A 13493-nucleotide genomic window follows, 5' to 3' on the forward strand; every position below is an offset into this window, starting at 1 on the left:
AGAGTTATTCAGTTTGCACTTTTCTGTATATACACACCATGTAATACCTCACCTGAAATCTTTCTGCTAGGATATCAACCAGTAAATGCTCAGGCAACAGACTCCTCAGTGTGGTCACATCTCCTCCCTGAAGCAAAATCACACTAAATAAATTGGTTTTCTATGAGTAACAATTACTCTGTATTCACAGTTTATACAATAGTTTTGTATAGAGGTGTAAAGGAAATGAAATTTAAATGAATTATTTAACTGCAAAGCAAGGACCAGACCACCAATTCATAGAGAAAAGAAATACATTAAAACAGAAAGAAAAAGTAAAAACAAACAAAATAAAGTCCTGTGAAAAGCTCAAAGACAACAGATACGGAGATACTTTGAGAAAATGTACCAGACAATGGACAATGTGTTGATTTTCAGTCATCAGGGGAGCCTTGGAGTCATTTTCACTACTGTTGTCCTCACAGTTGTTGGCTGTATTTAGTATAAAAGGCGATGAATCTGGATCGGAGGCTTCAAGAGGTGCTGTGGGTCCTGATCCAGACGTTTCCTCAATGACCAGACCTGGTAGCAGGTGGGTAATTTTTAGTTACTCTTCTGCTATGGTATCCAGCCTTACTGTAAAAGATCTGAAATATCTCTAAGGATGGGGGTAAGCTTCATTTAATTTACGGCAGAGGATACAGTAAGTGTAGGTTCTAATGGTTTAGTCCCAAGGAAATTTTCATTTTTAGACCATTTTCTAAATTCTGATGAGTTTTTATACTGCCGTGTACATTTTCTTCATCACTTTGTAGTACAACTATTAATATGTGTTTAGCTAAATGAAAAAACAAACAAAACAGTTTAATAAAAATCAACAATCACATATAGAGAAGGTTTACTCTTCTGTCCTCTTTGTGTTTGCCTGGTTGCAGATGTGAGAGTCAGGCTATAAAGAGTTGGTATTGCTGCCTGATATCAGGCTATTTTTTGTGTCTTTTGTTTTGACCTGTTCACACCAATGATAAATTCATAATTTAATTTCAGTTTTCTAACCATATTAAAACCTTTCTGATTTTAAAACATGTATCTGTGTTTTGGGACGGTTTTTAAAGATGATGCTTTTTTCAGACCATGCAATAAACTGGCAATCTGCCCAGGTCGCACCCTCTTTTCCTTTGACAGCTGAATCACGCTGCAGCCCAGCTCTTAACCGTTTACTTAAAACTGAAAATGACCAGTTAAAGGTGTTATTCATTTTTCCATCACAAGCTGCTTTCTAGCTTCCAGCTTACCAGCTTCCTTAGCATTTTTCTGAGCATGCTCTGTAGCAGCAAAGTCAAAGAGTTGTCTTGCTGTCAGGCTAACTGGTGAAGTGCCATTTAAAAGCATATCTGTAACCACATCATCAACACAGAGGCACGCTGCTCCATACCGAAGTGCCAGAGCAGCTGCTCTGCTGCTCTTATCTGAAAAAAAAAAAGAGACACACACACACATACACACACACACCTTTTATATCAAGTTAACTGACTCTAGCAGGGGATGATTGTTTTATACACTATCATTATTTAAATTCTTTCATTGCAGAATGTGTTTTTAAACCTGTCAGTGGGGCTCCATATACGATAATAGCAATGCCTCTGCAGTTGCGTCCAATCAGAGCCTCAGGTGACAGGTCAACACCCATATGTCGGGCAACTGCTCTGCAGATAGGGGTCATCTCGAACTGTCTTAGACTCTCGCTGCTCGCCAATCTGGTCAATTCTGAGAAAACTGAATTTGAATTTAAATGTTAATTTTATAAGCAAAATAATGTTTGCAAAGAAAATTACACAAGTCTGAAAATTGATGGCATTTTTTTATGAACTGCTAGATGAGAAGTGAAACATCTTAAAGGACATTACAAAGAAGTCCTGTTGCTTTCAACTCAAGGTGATCATAGCCTGGATGACTGAGAACCAACAAAGAAGAAACTTGCTGTACTTACACATTTCAGGTGGTTTCACACCTGTAGTTCTAATTTCTGGGTGGTCTTCATCTAGTTTAGGCTTATTTTTTCCTCCCTGTGTGTCTTCATTTTGATCGTCATGACCCGTACCTGCCTTCAGCTCTGGGGCACACAGATCGATTAAAAGTGACATTATGACAGACATTAAAACAAATATGTGCTGACATAACTGTGTGTATATTATCAATAGCTGCTTAGGTATCTTTAAAGATACCTTCGTCTTTCATCTTGGAGCAATACTCCTTGTAATAGTCCAGCAGTTCTGAGGGAAGCCCTTCTCCCGGGACACGTGGAGGAAGTAGTAACACACTGTTGTCTTTATAATCCTGCATCAAACGCAGAATCTGCATGTGACCATGAGAAGAGAGGGCAGTTAAAAACCCAGAAAAAAATGTCTTATTAGAGACACCACATAATGCAAAAGACAAAAACAGATCATTTAATTCAGGAAAGCTGTGTGAGATTAACTGTAGTGAAAAAATTGCATTGCACAGCATTTCTACTTTGTCTCTTTCTCTGATGCCTTTTTAATCATGCCATATTTTACCAATGAAAGGAAATCACATAATCTCTTCATACTACTACACCACTTGTAGCCTTGCCTTTAAAAATCATGCACTTCATTTTAAAGTAAATTTGCAACAATATTTCTGAGACTTTAGAAAAAAAGTGCTACCTCTTCTTCCTGGAGATACTGTGTGTCAAACTCCAGGGAGTAAAACTCAATGGGGAAAGAACAGGGGTTTTTCACTGTAACCTCAGCTTCAACGTCAGTGCTGGCAGGGAGACAAGGGCCCAGCTCGAGTACCGAAGGGCAGAACTCGAGATGTGGATCCTCACCCTGACCCTGAGCTGTGATGAACACCTCCTGGGTGCTGTCAGCGACTCGCACCACTAGCCGTCTGTTGTAAGGACACTGAAAGACAAATAGAGCAAAACAGTAGGTCTTTTGTCATATTTTATATCACGTTCTCTTGCTACTTTTTCATGATTAAGCAGTATGATGTTATGCTACTAATTATATCTAACAGTTATTGTTCTAATATTAAAAGCAGTTCACCCCATCAGCAGGCTTGAACTTTATGTGGACATTGACCCGTTCACCAGGGGACAGCACACCAGAGGAGGGAAACATCTCAAACACCACTGGAGGTGGGCGCTGCTCCTGCAAGGCTTTTTTACGCTTGTAGAGGGGCAGGAACTTATCGATCTGAGTGAGAACAAGAACAAATGCAGGCATCACATTTATTGTATTTCTCTCTATCTGATATCTTTCTTGGCACGACACAGATGGCCTGTGGATTCCATTTTTATATTATCCACAAAATAACAACAGTCATACCTTTTTAAAAGGCTTAACCTCCTCAGCTATGCTCCAGTGACACGGCACAGACTCATGGTTCAGCAGCTGTATTGTCTTCATCTGTTGGGTTATAAAGAAATTCTTACATTTTGCACAACAATATGTCATTAAATATAATGACATCGCATTACTGCAAGTTAAAACTGGTTTCAATTAATGAGATTTACTCATGCCTTTAGAATACCAAAGGTTCGAATGTATAGGTCTGACAATTCATTGATTTACCGGAACTGTCTGTATGTATTTTTCAAAACGCCCCATAAACTTGAAGCAGTCAAACATATTCCTGGATGGAGTAGAGCTTGAATTAGCTCCAGAATTTAAATATCTTGGGGTCATTCTAGACCCAACATTATCCTTCAAGAGTCACATAAATAAAGTGTCCCAGGTACTTAAATTTAATAATGGAAATTTTAATCATATACGTAATAATTTAAATATGAATGTTGCAAAAACTTATTTTTACTCAATGATCATCTCTCATATGGACTATTGTTTGACGTCCTGGTCACTTGCTTGTCCAACAACACTTAAAACTATTGAAAACATTTATAAAAGAAGTTTAAAACTACTTGACAAAAAACCAACTTCCCACCACCACTGTCATGTGTTAAAAAAACATAAATTACATGAACTTCAATAACTTAGTGAAACTTAAAAGAGTGTGTTTAATATATAAAATCTTACACTCCCTTGCTCCACCACCACTAAAGCAGTTCATTAGGCATAAAGAAAGCTCAGACAGGACCACTCAAGCTACAATCTGAGGAGACTTGTTTATACCCTACAGACGGACAGCATTTGGGCAGAACGTCCTCTCTGTTAAGGGAGGCCATCTGTGGAACAGTCGTCCTCAACCAGTTAGAGAATGCTCTACACTCAATTTGTTTAAGGCAAAGGTTAAAAACTGGTTATGGACAAATCAAGTGTGTGATCATGTATGAGTTGTACAGTTTTAATGTTTTGTTGGGAACAGAATGGTGTGTATGTGTGAGTTTGGTGATGGAGTTTTTATTATGAATGAATGATGAATTTTTATGAATTATTATGTCTATTTTTTATGCTTAAGGATAACAGATGGAAATTAGCCCTTGGCTATAATCTGGTATGTTTACATTCATGTCATTTTTTTTTTTACATTTATGTTCATTAACATGCACTGTCCTAAATAAATAAAATTTAAAAAAATAAATAAATAAATTTCTTGGTAACTATATGTAGGAGGGCACCACAGTGAGCCCAGTTAGAGCTCTGTGCTTGACAGCTGTGCCTACCTGCTGTTCAAAACTGTTAATTGTGAGGAACAGCCAATCAGAAGAAACTTAAAGGAAGAACTGGTAAAAAAAAAAGGCAAATTTAAAATAAAAGATGATGTGAAAGGCTGCACCATGGCCCAGTAATGATAACTAAGGACTGTGAATTATATAAAGATGCTCAAGTCCAAGAAAAGAAATATAGAGATGAGAAATTTGCAAATGTGGTTAGCTTTGAATAATAGATTTTACTGTAATTGCATATATTTTTTTCATCTCAGTGGAACACACTGCAATTCTTTTTTTTTTTTTTTTTTGTGTCCCATTTGGATCTTTAGCATCAGAATTGTTGTCTTAAGGCCACAATGTAATTCAAACATGTTTGAACCCATTAATGTTTTCAAAACAAACACTAACAAAAGTAGCAGACCCAGTATATTTGTTAAATACATAAAAATAACCACTTTCATTAACTGTTAATAACTGTTTTATACACACATCATCTACTTACTGTATTTTAGTATCTGTTCTAACTCAGTCAGGATCTATTATCTCTTAGTCAATGTTTTGGAGAAAAATATGCCTTCCTTCGCATTCTTAAGTCAGTCATGCATGTTGTAAATGTTTTCAGGTTTTTCTGTCTGTTTCAGCCAGCCTAAGGATTAAGCACCTGTACCTGGCGGAACCATTTCTGATTTTCACTGATCATTGAAACAAAAAGATTCTTGTCTCGACTGATTTTTTAAGTTGCACATCAGCTCAATTTATGTTCACCTGGTTAAAATGAATTAAGTATTGTTTTTCAAAATGCAATAATTTTTAAGCCTAGAAAACTTAAATTACACAAAGATGTTTTTATCACTTAAGAAATATTTCTAGGTTAAGTACCATTGTATCATGCTCTAAACTGGAAATTGTTATCCATGCATTTATTAGTTCTATGTTTGAACCCTATGTTTCTCTATTTAGTTCTTGTCTATTTAGGTTCCTCCCATGTCTGTGTGTCCCCACTACATTGTCCATAGTGTCATGTCTTCGGTGTATGAGTCTGTCGTGTACCCTGTGTTTAGGTCTTCCTCATCCTTTGTGTCTGAGTTATGTTCCTCCTCCCTCTCTCTCGTGTTCCCTCACTCCCTCTCTCTGGCTCTCATGTCTGCCTTACCTCGACCCTTGTGTCAAGCTCGCGTGTCCCAGTCTACGTCTCCCTATGTTTCCTTTTTTGTTTTGACAGTCTCATGTTCCCTGTTCAGTGTGTTTAGTTTTGTTTGTGGGGTCATGTTCATTTCAGCTGTGTTCCCCATGTGTTTCCACTCTCCTCGTCACCTCTCTGTGTATTTAGTGAGTTTTCTGTCATTTGTTGTCAGGTCACCTGCTTTCCATGTTTCATGTTCCAGGTATTCATGTTCCTCGTGTCCAGATTTTTCCATGGCCGTGTTCAGGGTTTTTCCATGTTTAATTCTAGTTTACTCAGTTTAGGTTATTGTTTAGTTTCATACCTTGCCCTTTGTTTAGTATTTTTTCCATCAGCTATATTAAACAGCTCGGTTTTTGTTAAAACCAAATTACGTTCCACGCTTCGTTTTGTCTGCGTTTGGGTCCACTATTCACACTCCACACAGTCAGCAAGCACAGACTGTGACATCTGGTTATGACTTTTAGAGCTCTTAATGGTCAAGCACCAGCTTAAATCATTAAACTTTTGCAGCAATACGTCCCCAAGAGGTCCCTGAGGTCTTCTGATAAGGACACAGTTACTGTACATCATACAAGCTGAAAACTAAAGGACACAGCGCTTTTGCCAGAATGGGCCACAGACGCTGGAGGTCTCTCCCTTTAAGTTTTAGATCTGTGGACTCAGTGGTCTCTTATAATAAAAAAAAAACCCAACTCATCTTTCTGATTTGCATTTAGTTACCTCGTTCTTTATTCTGTTTTTGTTTTTAAATTTTTATTGTTTTTTTGTGAAGCACTTTGTGATCTTTGTCTTGAAAGGTGCTATATTTGAATGAAAGTACCCACTGGTTCTCTGTATCATCTGACTGTGGATGGTTATATGATTCTACCTACATCTTTTAGTCCAATCACAAATGAAGAAAATAAATTCAATTTATACACAAAGTATATAAAAGATGGATTAAAAAGATGAAACATGAGTTAAAGTTGTGAATTTGGTTTTTGTATGCAATGGAATAACAGTAGAGCTTAAAAACAAAAAACAAAAAACGCAGACAGAGAGTTAATATAAATATTTGAGCCTTATTTATACACTTAGATGGTGAAACTGAATCGCTATTATCGTTTGCTTGATTTTTGTAATAATTTTGTATACACTACAAATATTGTTTGTACTCTTTTTTTTGTATTGTTTTAATAAGCCTAATAAGCCTTTTTGCTTATTATGGTGGAATTAGAAGAAAGAATGGGGGAAATGTGCTGTGCCTTGGAAAATATTTTCAAGGCACAGCAATTTTTGACTTACTAAGTATTTCAAATTAAATATTAGACGAGAAAGGAATAGGAAGAGAAAAGAACTTTCACAGAGTCATCATCCATTGTTATCATGGTGTACCTGACACATGCCACACTGCAGAGTGTCAAATTGAATCGTATCACTGGAAACTGTGACAGCTGGCATGGTTACCACTGCACACAGTCGCACTTGCACCGTTGGACCACCTGCGACCTGTAACAGCAAAGAAAATCCTCCTAGATCCAAAATGACTTATAGAGGGAGAGTGAAAAGACACAATTTTAGTTTGTGGACATGTACAGGTGTAAGCCTGTGTATACCTGGATTGGGAGAATAGCACTCGTATAACCCAAATCCAGGTTGACTCCTTGTGGGTCAAATTTAACTGTGAAACTCTTCGTCTCATCACGGGGTTGGTTCTTCATGCTTTCAAAGTCTACTGTGAAACCTGTGAGGAACCAAAAAGAGTCATAAATTATTTTAAAATCATTTAAATTAAAGAGAAATTTAAAAAAAATGATACTTGAGGTGAATACTTAAATTCACCACTGTGTACAAAAGCTTTAGACATGAAGATGGTTTCAAAACTGCTACAAATCTACATTTTCTATTATCTTCTTTCAGAACATGCTAAGCTAGAAAAAAACAACTATAAGAAATCAATACTTGATGCTGCTTTAAAGCAGCGCCAGTTGTCTTAAATACACTTCCAAACATATCCTTATTCCATCCATCCATCCATCCATCCAACCATCCATCCATCATCCATTCTCTTCTGCTTATCCTTGTCAAGGTTGCAGGGGGGCTGGAGAGCCTATCCCAGCTACCACAGGATGAGAGGCAGGGTACACCCTGGACAGATTCCCAGCCTGATGCAGGGCTAATACAGAGAGACAGACAACCATTCACACTCACATTCACACCTACGGACAATTTAGATTCACCAATGAACCTGACCCCACTAATCCTTATTTCAAGCATTTTAAAAAACACAGGTTGTCTTTGCCTGCGATGATGACCTAAAAAAGTAGGAGGACATTGCATTACCTGTGTCCCCAAGATGTTTGTTAGTGGGATGGAAAGACACAGGTATTGATCCATTATTGCTGACCTTCACAGCACGACTCACGACTTTGCCAGGAATGACAAAACCAAAATCCAGAATGTACTCTGGGAGTTGGAACCTGGGAAAAAGATTTAAATAATAAGAATAAAACACTGGGCACAAACAAGCATGTTAGCAATATAACTTATTGTTATAGACTAAAGTCTGTAAAAATGTTTAGAATATATGTATTATAATTTTACTAAATATAAGTTTGCTTTGTATACTGAACTGAAGTATCTTATACATTATATTATAGATTTGTGGACTTTCAATGAGATATAATGACATCGTATCAAGAGCGCACAAAGTAAAAAAAGCTAAACAGTCACAAATTCCCCAGCACAGTTTGACAAAGTTCTCACTTCAAAACAGAGTCACCACAATGCATGTGTGTAGTTGTGTTTACATACTTTATTAGCTTGTTCCACTTTCTGAAGGACTCTTGTGGTTCTTCAGTCTCCAGCAAGTTATTAGCCACAGCAAGAGCATTTTTTTTGACCAACAATCGTTCAATTTCCATGTGAAGCAGATCTTCATACTAGAGGTCAAAGAGAGAACAGAGAATAGCAGGGGAGGCAAGAAGTGGTAATAACACTCAAACCTCAACAGAGGAAACACACAAACCTTACCAATCTACAACTGTAAATACCTCTGCAATAAGGGATTTTATTTGTGCTTAATTTTCCCTACAAATCCTCATAAATTCCCTACATGTCCACAATATCAAGTCAGCATACATATTAATAGGTATTTTTTGAACAAAAGTATAGAAAATGTGAGGTGTCACTAATATGAAGTTACTGACTGTGAGTGTGCGCGTCGCCTCTGTTGCTGCTCCTCCCCGAACAGTAAATTCATATATAAGCTTCTCTTTGACTCCATCTTTCTCCACAGCTGTTCTGGCCTGCTGTAACACGTCACTATAACACTCCTCCGCTGTAAGAGAAATCACAGTGCAGAAATAAGAAGATGAATTTGTGTCTCAAGAACTGTTATCACAATAGAGGTCTATTATGGACCGTTTGAGCTTGATGCTTTTCAACAAAACTGGTTTAAAGAGAAAAAGAGGGAAATATGAGTTCACAAGGATAATTGACAACATCCTTATATAGTTCTATAAGATGGTAACACACTGATGTAATCATATGTATTTATAAGTCCTACTTTCAGCCCTTTTGTCTGATGCAGAATCATTTATTTATTTTGAGCAAAAGCACTATTTTAAAGTAAATTTAAATGAGCGAAATATTCATCTTTTAGCTCATTGATTTTGGATTGAACACATCTCTGTGCGTGTGTGTGCGTGTGTGTGTGTGTGTGTGTGTGTGTGTGTGTGTGTGTGTGTGTGTGTGTGTGTGTGTGTGTGTGTGTGTGTGCATACACATGATTCGTGGTAAATTCAGCCTGATCCTGGGGAACACTCCCACACCAGTCAGAGTGATCTCCACCAGTGGTAGGAAAGCCACCTGCATCTGAAGCTTCTTCTTAAACACTTCAGGAATGCCCGGAAGGTAGAGTACACGGAGAACCTGTACCATGCCTGCATCAAGGTAACCCTGTCTCAAACACACGCACACACACACACACACACACACACACACACACACACGCACACACACACACACCACACATACACACATAGGAAAGCCATCCTTTTCGTGATAAAATAGCTTTGAACATCCACAATTGAAATGGCAAACTCATAAGCTCACCTGAGCAGGAATGACTGTAGGCCAACCAGGTCTGACCTCATGTTCAAAGACCTTCATCTGCCGTGCTTCCTTCTCACCAACCCCTTCATCCTCCTCCTCTCTATGAGGGTGTATACTGTATTTGAAGCCCACCTTGCCCGTATTTGTCAGGGTTACATCAACTTCACCTACACAATGAAAAAGCTAGAAGCAAAGGACAAAGACTAAGAGGAGAGAGGAAACACTGTTTTGCCTTTTAAAGTTAACTGTACCTTTACTTTTATTAATGATCATGTCAAGCCGCTTACTGCAAACAGACAAAGTACTCCACCTAGTGACCGAGTATACTGAATTTGGTAGAGAAAACAATTTGTTTTTCAAAAAAAAAGCATTGACCGTAATGGACATTTTATTTTAATGTCAAGGTTTTTGAAAATATGAGAAAGGATAGTTTTACACATAAGGGCCCAAGCAGGGCAAGCAAAAACATGTTACTCTGAATCAAATCCAATCTACTAACAGATGCCATGATGTACAAAAATTAAAAGTGTTATTCATTTCACTTGACAGTGGTCATAATGTTAGGCCTGATTGGTGTATAGAAATATGGTAAATGTAAGTGTTTCTATACAGTGTTTAACTTTCTAAGTGTTCAAAACTAAGCTGAGAGATGCACATGGTGTCATTTCGAATGTTTCAGCGAATATCATTTGACCCTTCCTCCCTTTCTTAGGCATTCACACAGGTCAACCCAACTCACTTCTTGAAGGGTCTAACAGCAATTTGCAAAGCAATATGCTTTGGATCTGAGCAGTTTTGAATTGTATTCTCATTATTACCTTTAGAAATTTGTACTCTTTGCACCTCAGTTTAAATGTAAACTATTGTGAATTATAAGGCTCTGAGTCAAATGGGAGCCCTTTTATCGTTATCTTCATGTTAAAACTGCTCCACACAGTTCTTTCTATATTAATATAAAGGTACTAAAATTAAATCTGAGATTTGGTAACTTAATGTAGATTTCATTATTTTATTTTAAATTGAATGTGTTTAAGCTGAGAGTCCAAATACTTACACTTTGAACTTTAACCACTGGAGAGATGGAGCTGGCTGGAATAAAGATACCCGTAAGAAACGTAAGAATTAAGGTGCCTTGTATACGCACCTGCTGGCCAAAGTCCAAATGGGTGGTGTCAAGGGTGTAGCTGATTTCTGATGCGTGTCCTCTGAGAATGATTTCATATGTAGGCCCGTCCTCTACATGGCACTGCGCGACCACCTGTCTGCTGATATTTTCGTGGCCGTAGAAAGAGAACGTGACTGCCTGCTGATCCCCAGGTTGCAGATGACCATGTGTCGGCAAAATATCAAATACCTACACACACAACGAGAAAACCAGATGTTATTTAGGTTTTACTCTCAGCAATGTTCTGAATCTCAGTTTTGAAAGATGGTGGACAATAAATTTAAAATATTTATAATGTATAGACAAGAATCTAATGAAATTTGATTATAAAAAAATTACTCTATGATTGAATCAGTGAAGAACATAATCGTAGCTGCAACTAGAGTCCAAATGATTTATTCTTTTTTTCAGCTGCTTGCTTTAAGCGTCATCACAGCGGACCATGTCACCATCCCTCTGCATGCCTTCTTTCACTACATCCATGAATCTACTATGAAAATTCATGGATGAACAAAAAGAAGAAAACAGGAGAAATGCCCTTCAACCATTATTCATGTTGCATGGGTTGTCCACCAGAGGGCACTGTTGGTAATCTGCTTGGAACGCCACAACACAACACAACTGGCTTTAAGGGCATTGTTGTATTATTTTAGCAAAGACTCATAAGTAACTGGACATAAATGTTATGTCTAGTTTCTTTTGATAACAAATCTGCTTATGTTTCGTGTGCCTGAAAGAAAAGAAGAAATTTCCTACATGGAAATATTTGCTTACCTCCTCCACACGAACAGAAGCTTGTGTGCTGTTCTGTTGATCTGCAGCTAGCAGGGGGGGTTGAGGAGCTGAAAAGGCAGGTGAAAGAGTTGCAGAGGAGAGCCTCCATTCTTCCTGTTGACTTTCTGAAAGTTTCTGCTTCTTTTTCTTTTTTCCTTTCAGCATCTCTGTTTTTCTATAAGAGCAAAATAGTCAAATAAAGCATCCCTAAACTTAAAAATATATTTTTCATAATCACTGCATTGAAATCTTACAATAAATGGAACATATGAAAAATTCTCTGCAAAGAAGGAAAAATATGATACTATCTTTTAGCATCTTGGTGGAAAAAACCCCAAACAAATTCAAGATCTTCTTGAAGTGGACCTGTTATTTCATTTTTTAAAATCAGAATCAGTTGATCGTGCAGTTATATTTCCTCTCTCTCTTTAAGAGAACTTTACTCAGATCTGAAGTTAAAATATTTAGGATATTTCCTCACTTTGGCATCTTACAGATCCAAGATTTCTTTTTTTAAAAACAAGTACAGATATTAGAAATTAGTTAACTCACTGAAATGTTTTGGTCATGTTTATACAAACACACATAATTCTGTTGTGGATTTGCTTTAGCTGTCAGATACTTGATCTCAAACTTGACACTAGACTACTTGGTCAAAATAAATATCGAAATAGGTTCTGTATTAACACAGTAATAGCACTATAATCTCTTTCTTAAGTGATGTGGCTGGCTGTTTCTGACCCACATAACATCTAAAACAGAACAAATCTGGGTTTAAAAGACTTATCACACAATCACTTTACAATTATACAACAGGATACTGCAGTGTCTGGTTTATAAATGTGATACATGTTCTAATACTGTTTGGCCAGATTCTGTGTGACTTTACCTGCTGTTAATGTGGTCATCCAGAAAGGTCCAGTAATAGGACACAGGAAGCAGGGAACAGTTTGTGATGGTCATGACTTTGTGAGTCTCTGTGCAGTTTAACACACAGTCAAAATCTACAGTGGTGGAGGGAAAGTCGAGGTTGGGGTAGTGGACCTCTGCATGCAGGTCCACTACATCCTGCTGTGGGTGTCCCAAGTAATTTACCTCAAGATACTGAAAACCATTTCAAGAAAGAGGGAAAAAATTATGTTAGTAAGTGAACATTTATTCAAAGCCAAGGATTATCTGATAGCTTAATTAAGACATTAGTTTTAGATCATTAAATGAGCAAAAAAATAAATAAACAAAAGTAAATGTTACTTCTATCCGGCCTATTTAATTTCAATGTAAATCCAGGTGAATAAGCCACTGCTCAAAAATGCACAACTGAAAGAAGATAACAGCATGATATATCAAAAGAGGCTGTATCGTAGTTACCTCATCCACATTGTGTGACACTCGATCCTTATAGAAAGCTGGATTAAAGCATACCCACAACTCAGCCTCACACTTGTCGCCTAAAACCACAGACTGGAAAAAATACACAAGACTATTATTGGAGTTATAGCACTTCAGTATATTGGGCAAATCAGTGTAAGAGCACTTCTTTCACAGAGCATGGTCTTGCACCTGGAAGAAAGAAATCATTTAATAAAATATTTATTATAATTCTGCCACGGGACCCAAGTTTATCAGAATTATCCTTCTAATCAGGATCATTCAATCAC

At 37.4% G+C, this 13493-nt stretch overlaps 1 protein-coding gene across 2 annotated transcripts in view; it reads right to left on the reverse strand.

Annotated features, from left to right (window-relative positions):
- Positions 1-13493, reverse strand: part of LOC113007533 (hydrocephalus-inducing protein-like) — a 55120-nt gene that overhangs the window by 26877 nt on the left and 14750 nt on the right. For both annotated transcript variants that reach the window (XM_026144201.1, XM_026144200.1), the window contains exons 23-42: positions 13204-13296; positions 12725-12939; positions 11836-12010; positions 11041-11250; positions 9897-10079; positions 9566-9740; positions 8990-9120; positions 8595-8722; positions 8124-8260; positions 7397-7524; positions 7176-7289; positions 3333-3413; positions 3051-3200; positions 2667-2906; positions 2205-2334; positions 1970-2092; positions 1585-1755; positions 1275-1448; positions 389-561; positions 53-127 (exon numbers count right to left, since the gene is read on the reverse strand). In XM_026144201.1, coding sequence (XP_025999986.1) covers positions 53-127; positions 389-561; positions 1275-1448; positions 1585-1755; positions 1970-2092; positions 2205-2334; positions 2667-2906; positions 3051-3200; positions 3333-3413; positions 7176-7289; positions 7397-7524; positions 8124-8260; positions 8595-8722; positions 8990-9120; positions 9566-9740; positions 9897-10079; positions 11041-11250; positions 11836-12010; positions 12725-12939; positions 13204-13296 — 3006 coding nt within the window. The remainder of the gene's footprint in view (positions 1-52; positions 128-388; positions 562-1274; positions 1449-1584; positions 1756-1969; positions 2093-2204; positions 2335-2666; positions 2907-3050; positions 3201-3332; positions 3414-7175; positions 7290-7396; positions 7525-8123; positions 8261-8594; positions 8723-8989; positions 9121-9565; positions 9741-9896; positions 10080-11040; positions 11251-11835; positions 12011-12724; positions 12940-13203; positions 13297-13493) is intronic.

Source organism: Astatotilapia calliptera, chromosome 16, assembly GCF_900246225.1.
Source record: "Astatotilapia calliptera chromosome 16, fAstCal1.2, whole genome shotgun sequence".
Taxonomy (NCBI): Eukaryota; Metazoa; Chordata; class Actinopteri; order Cichliformes; family Cichlidae; genus Astatotilapia; species Astatotilapia calliptera.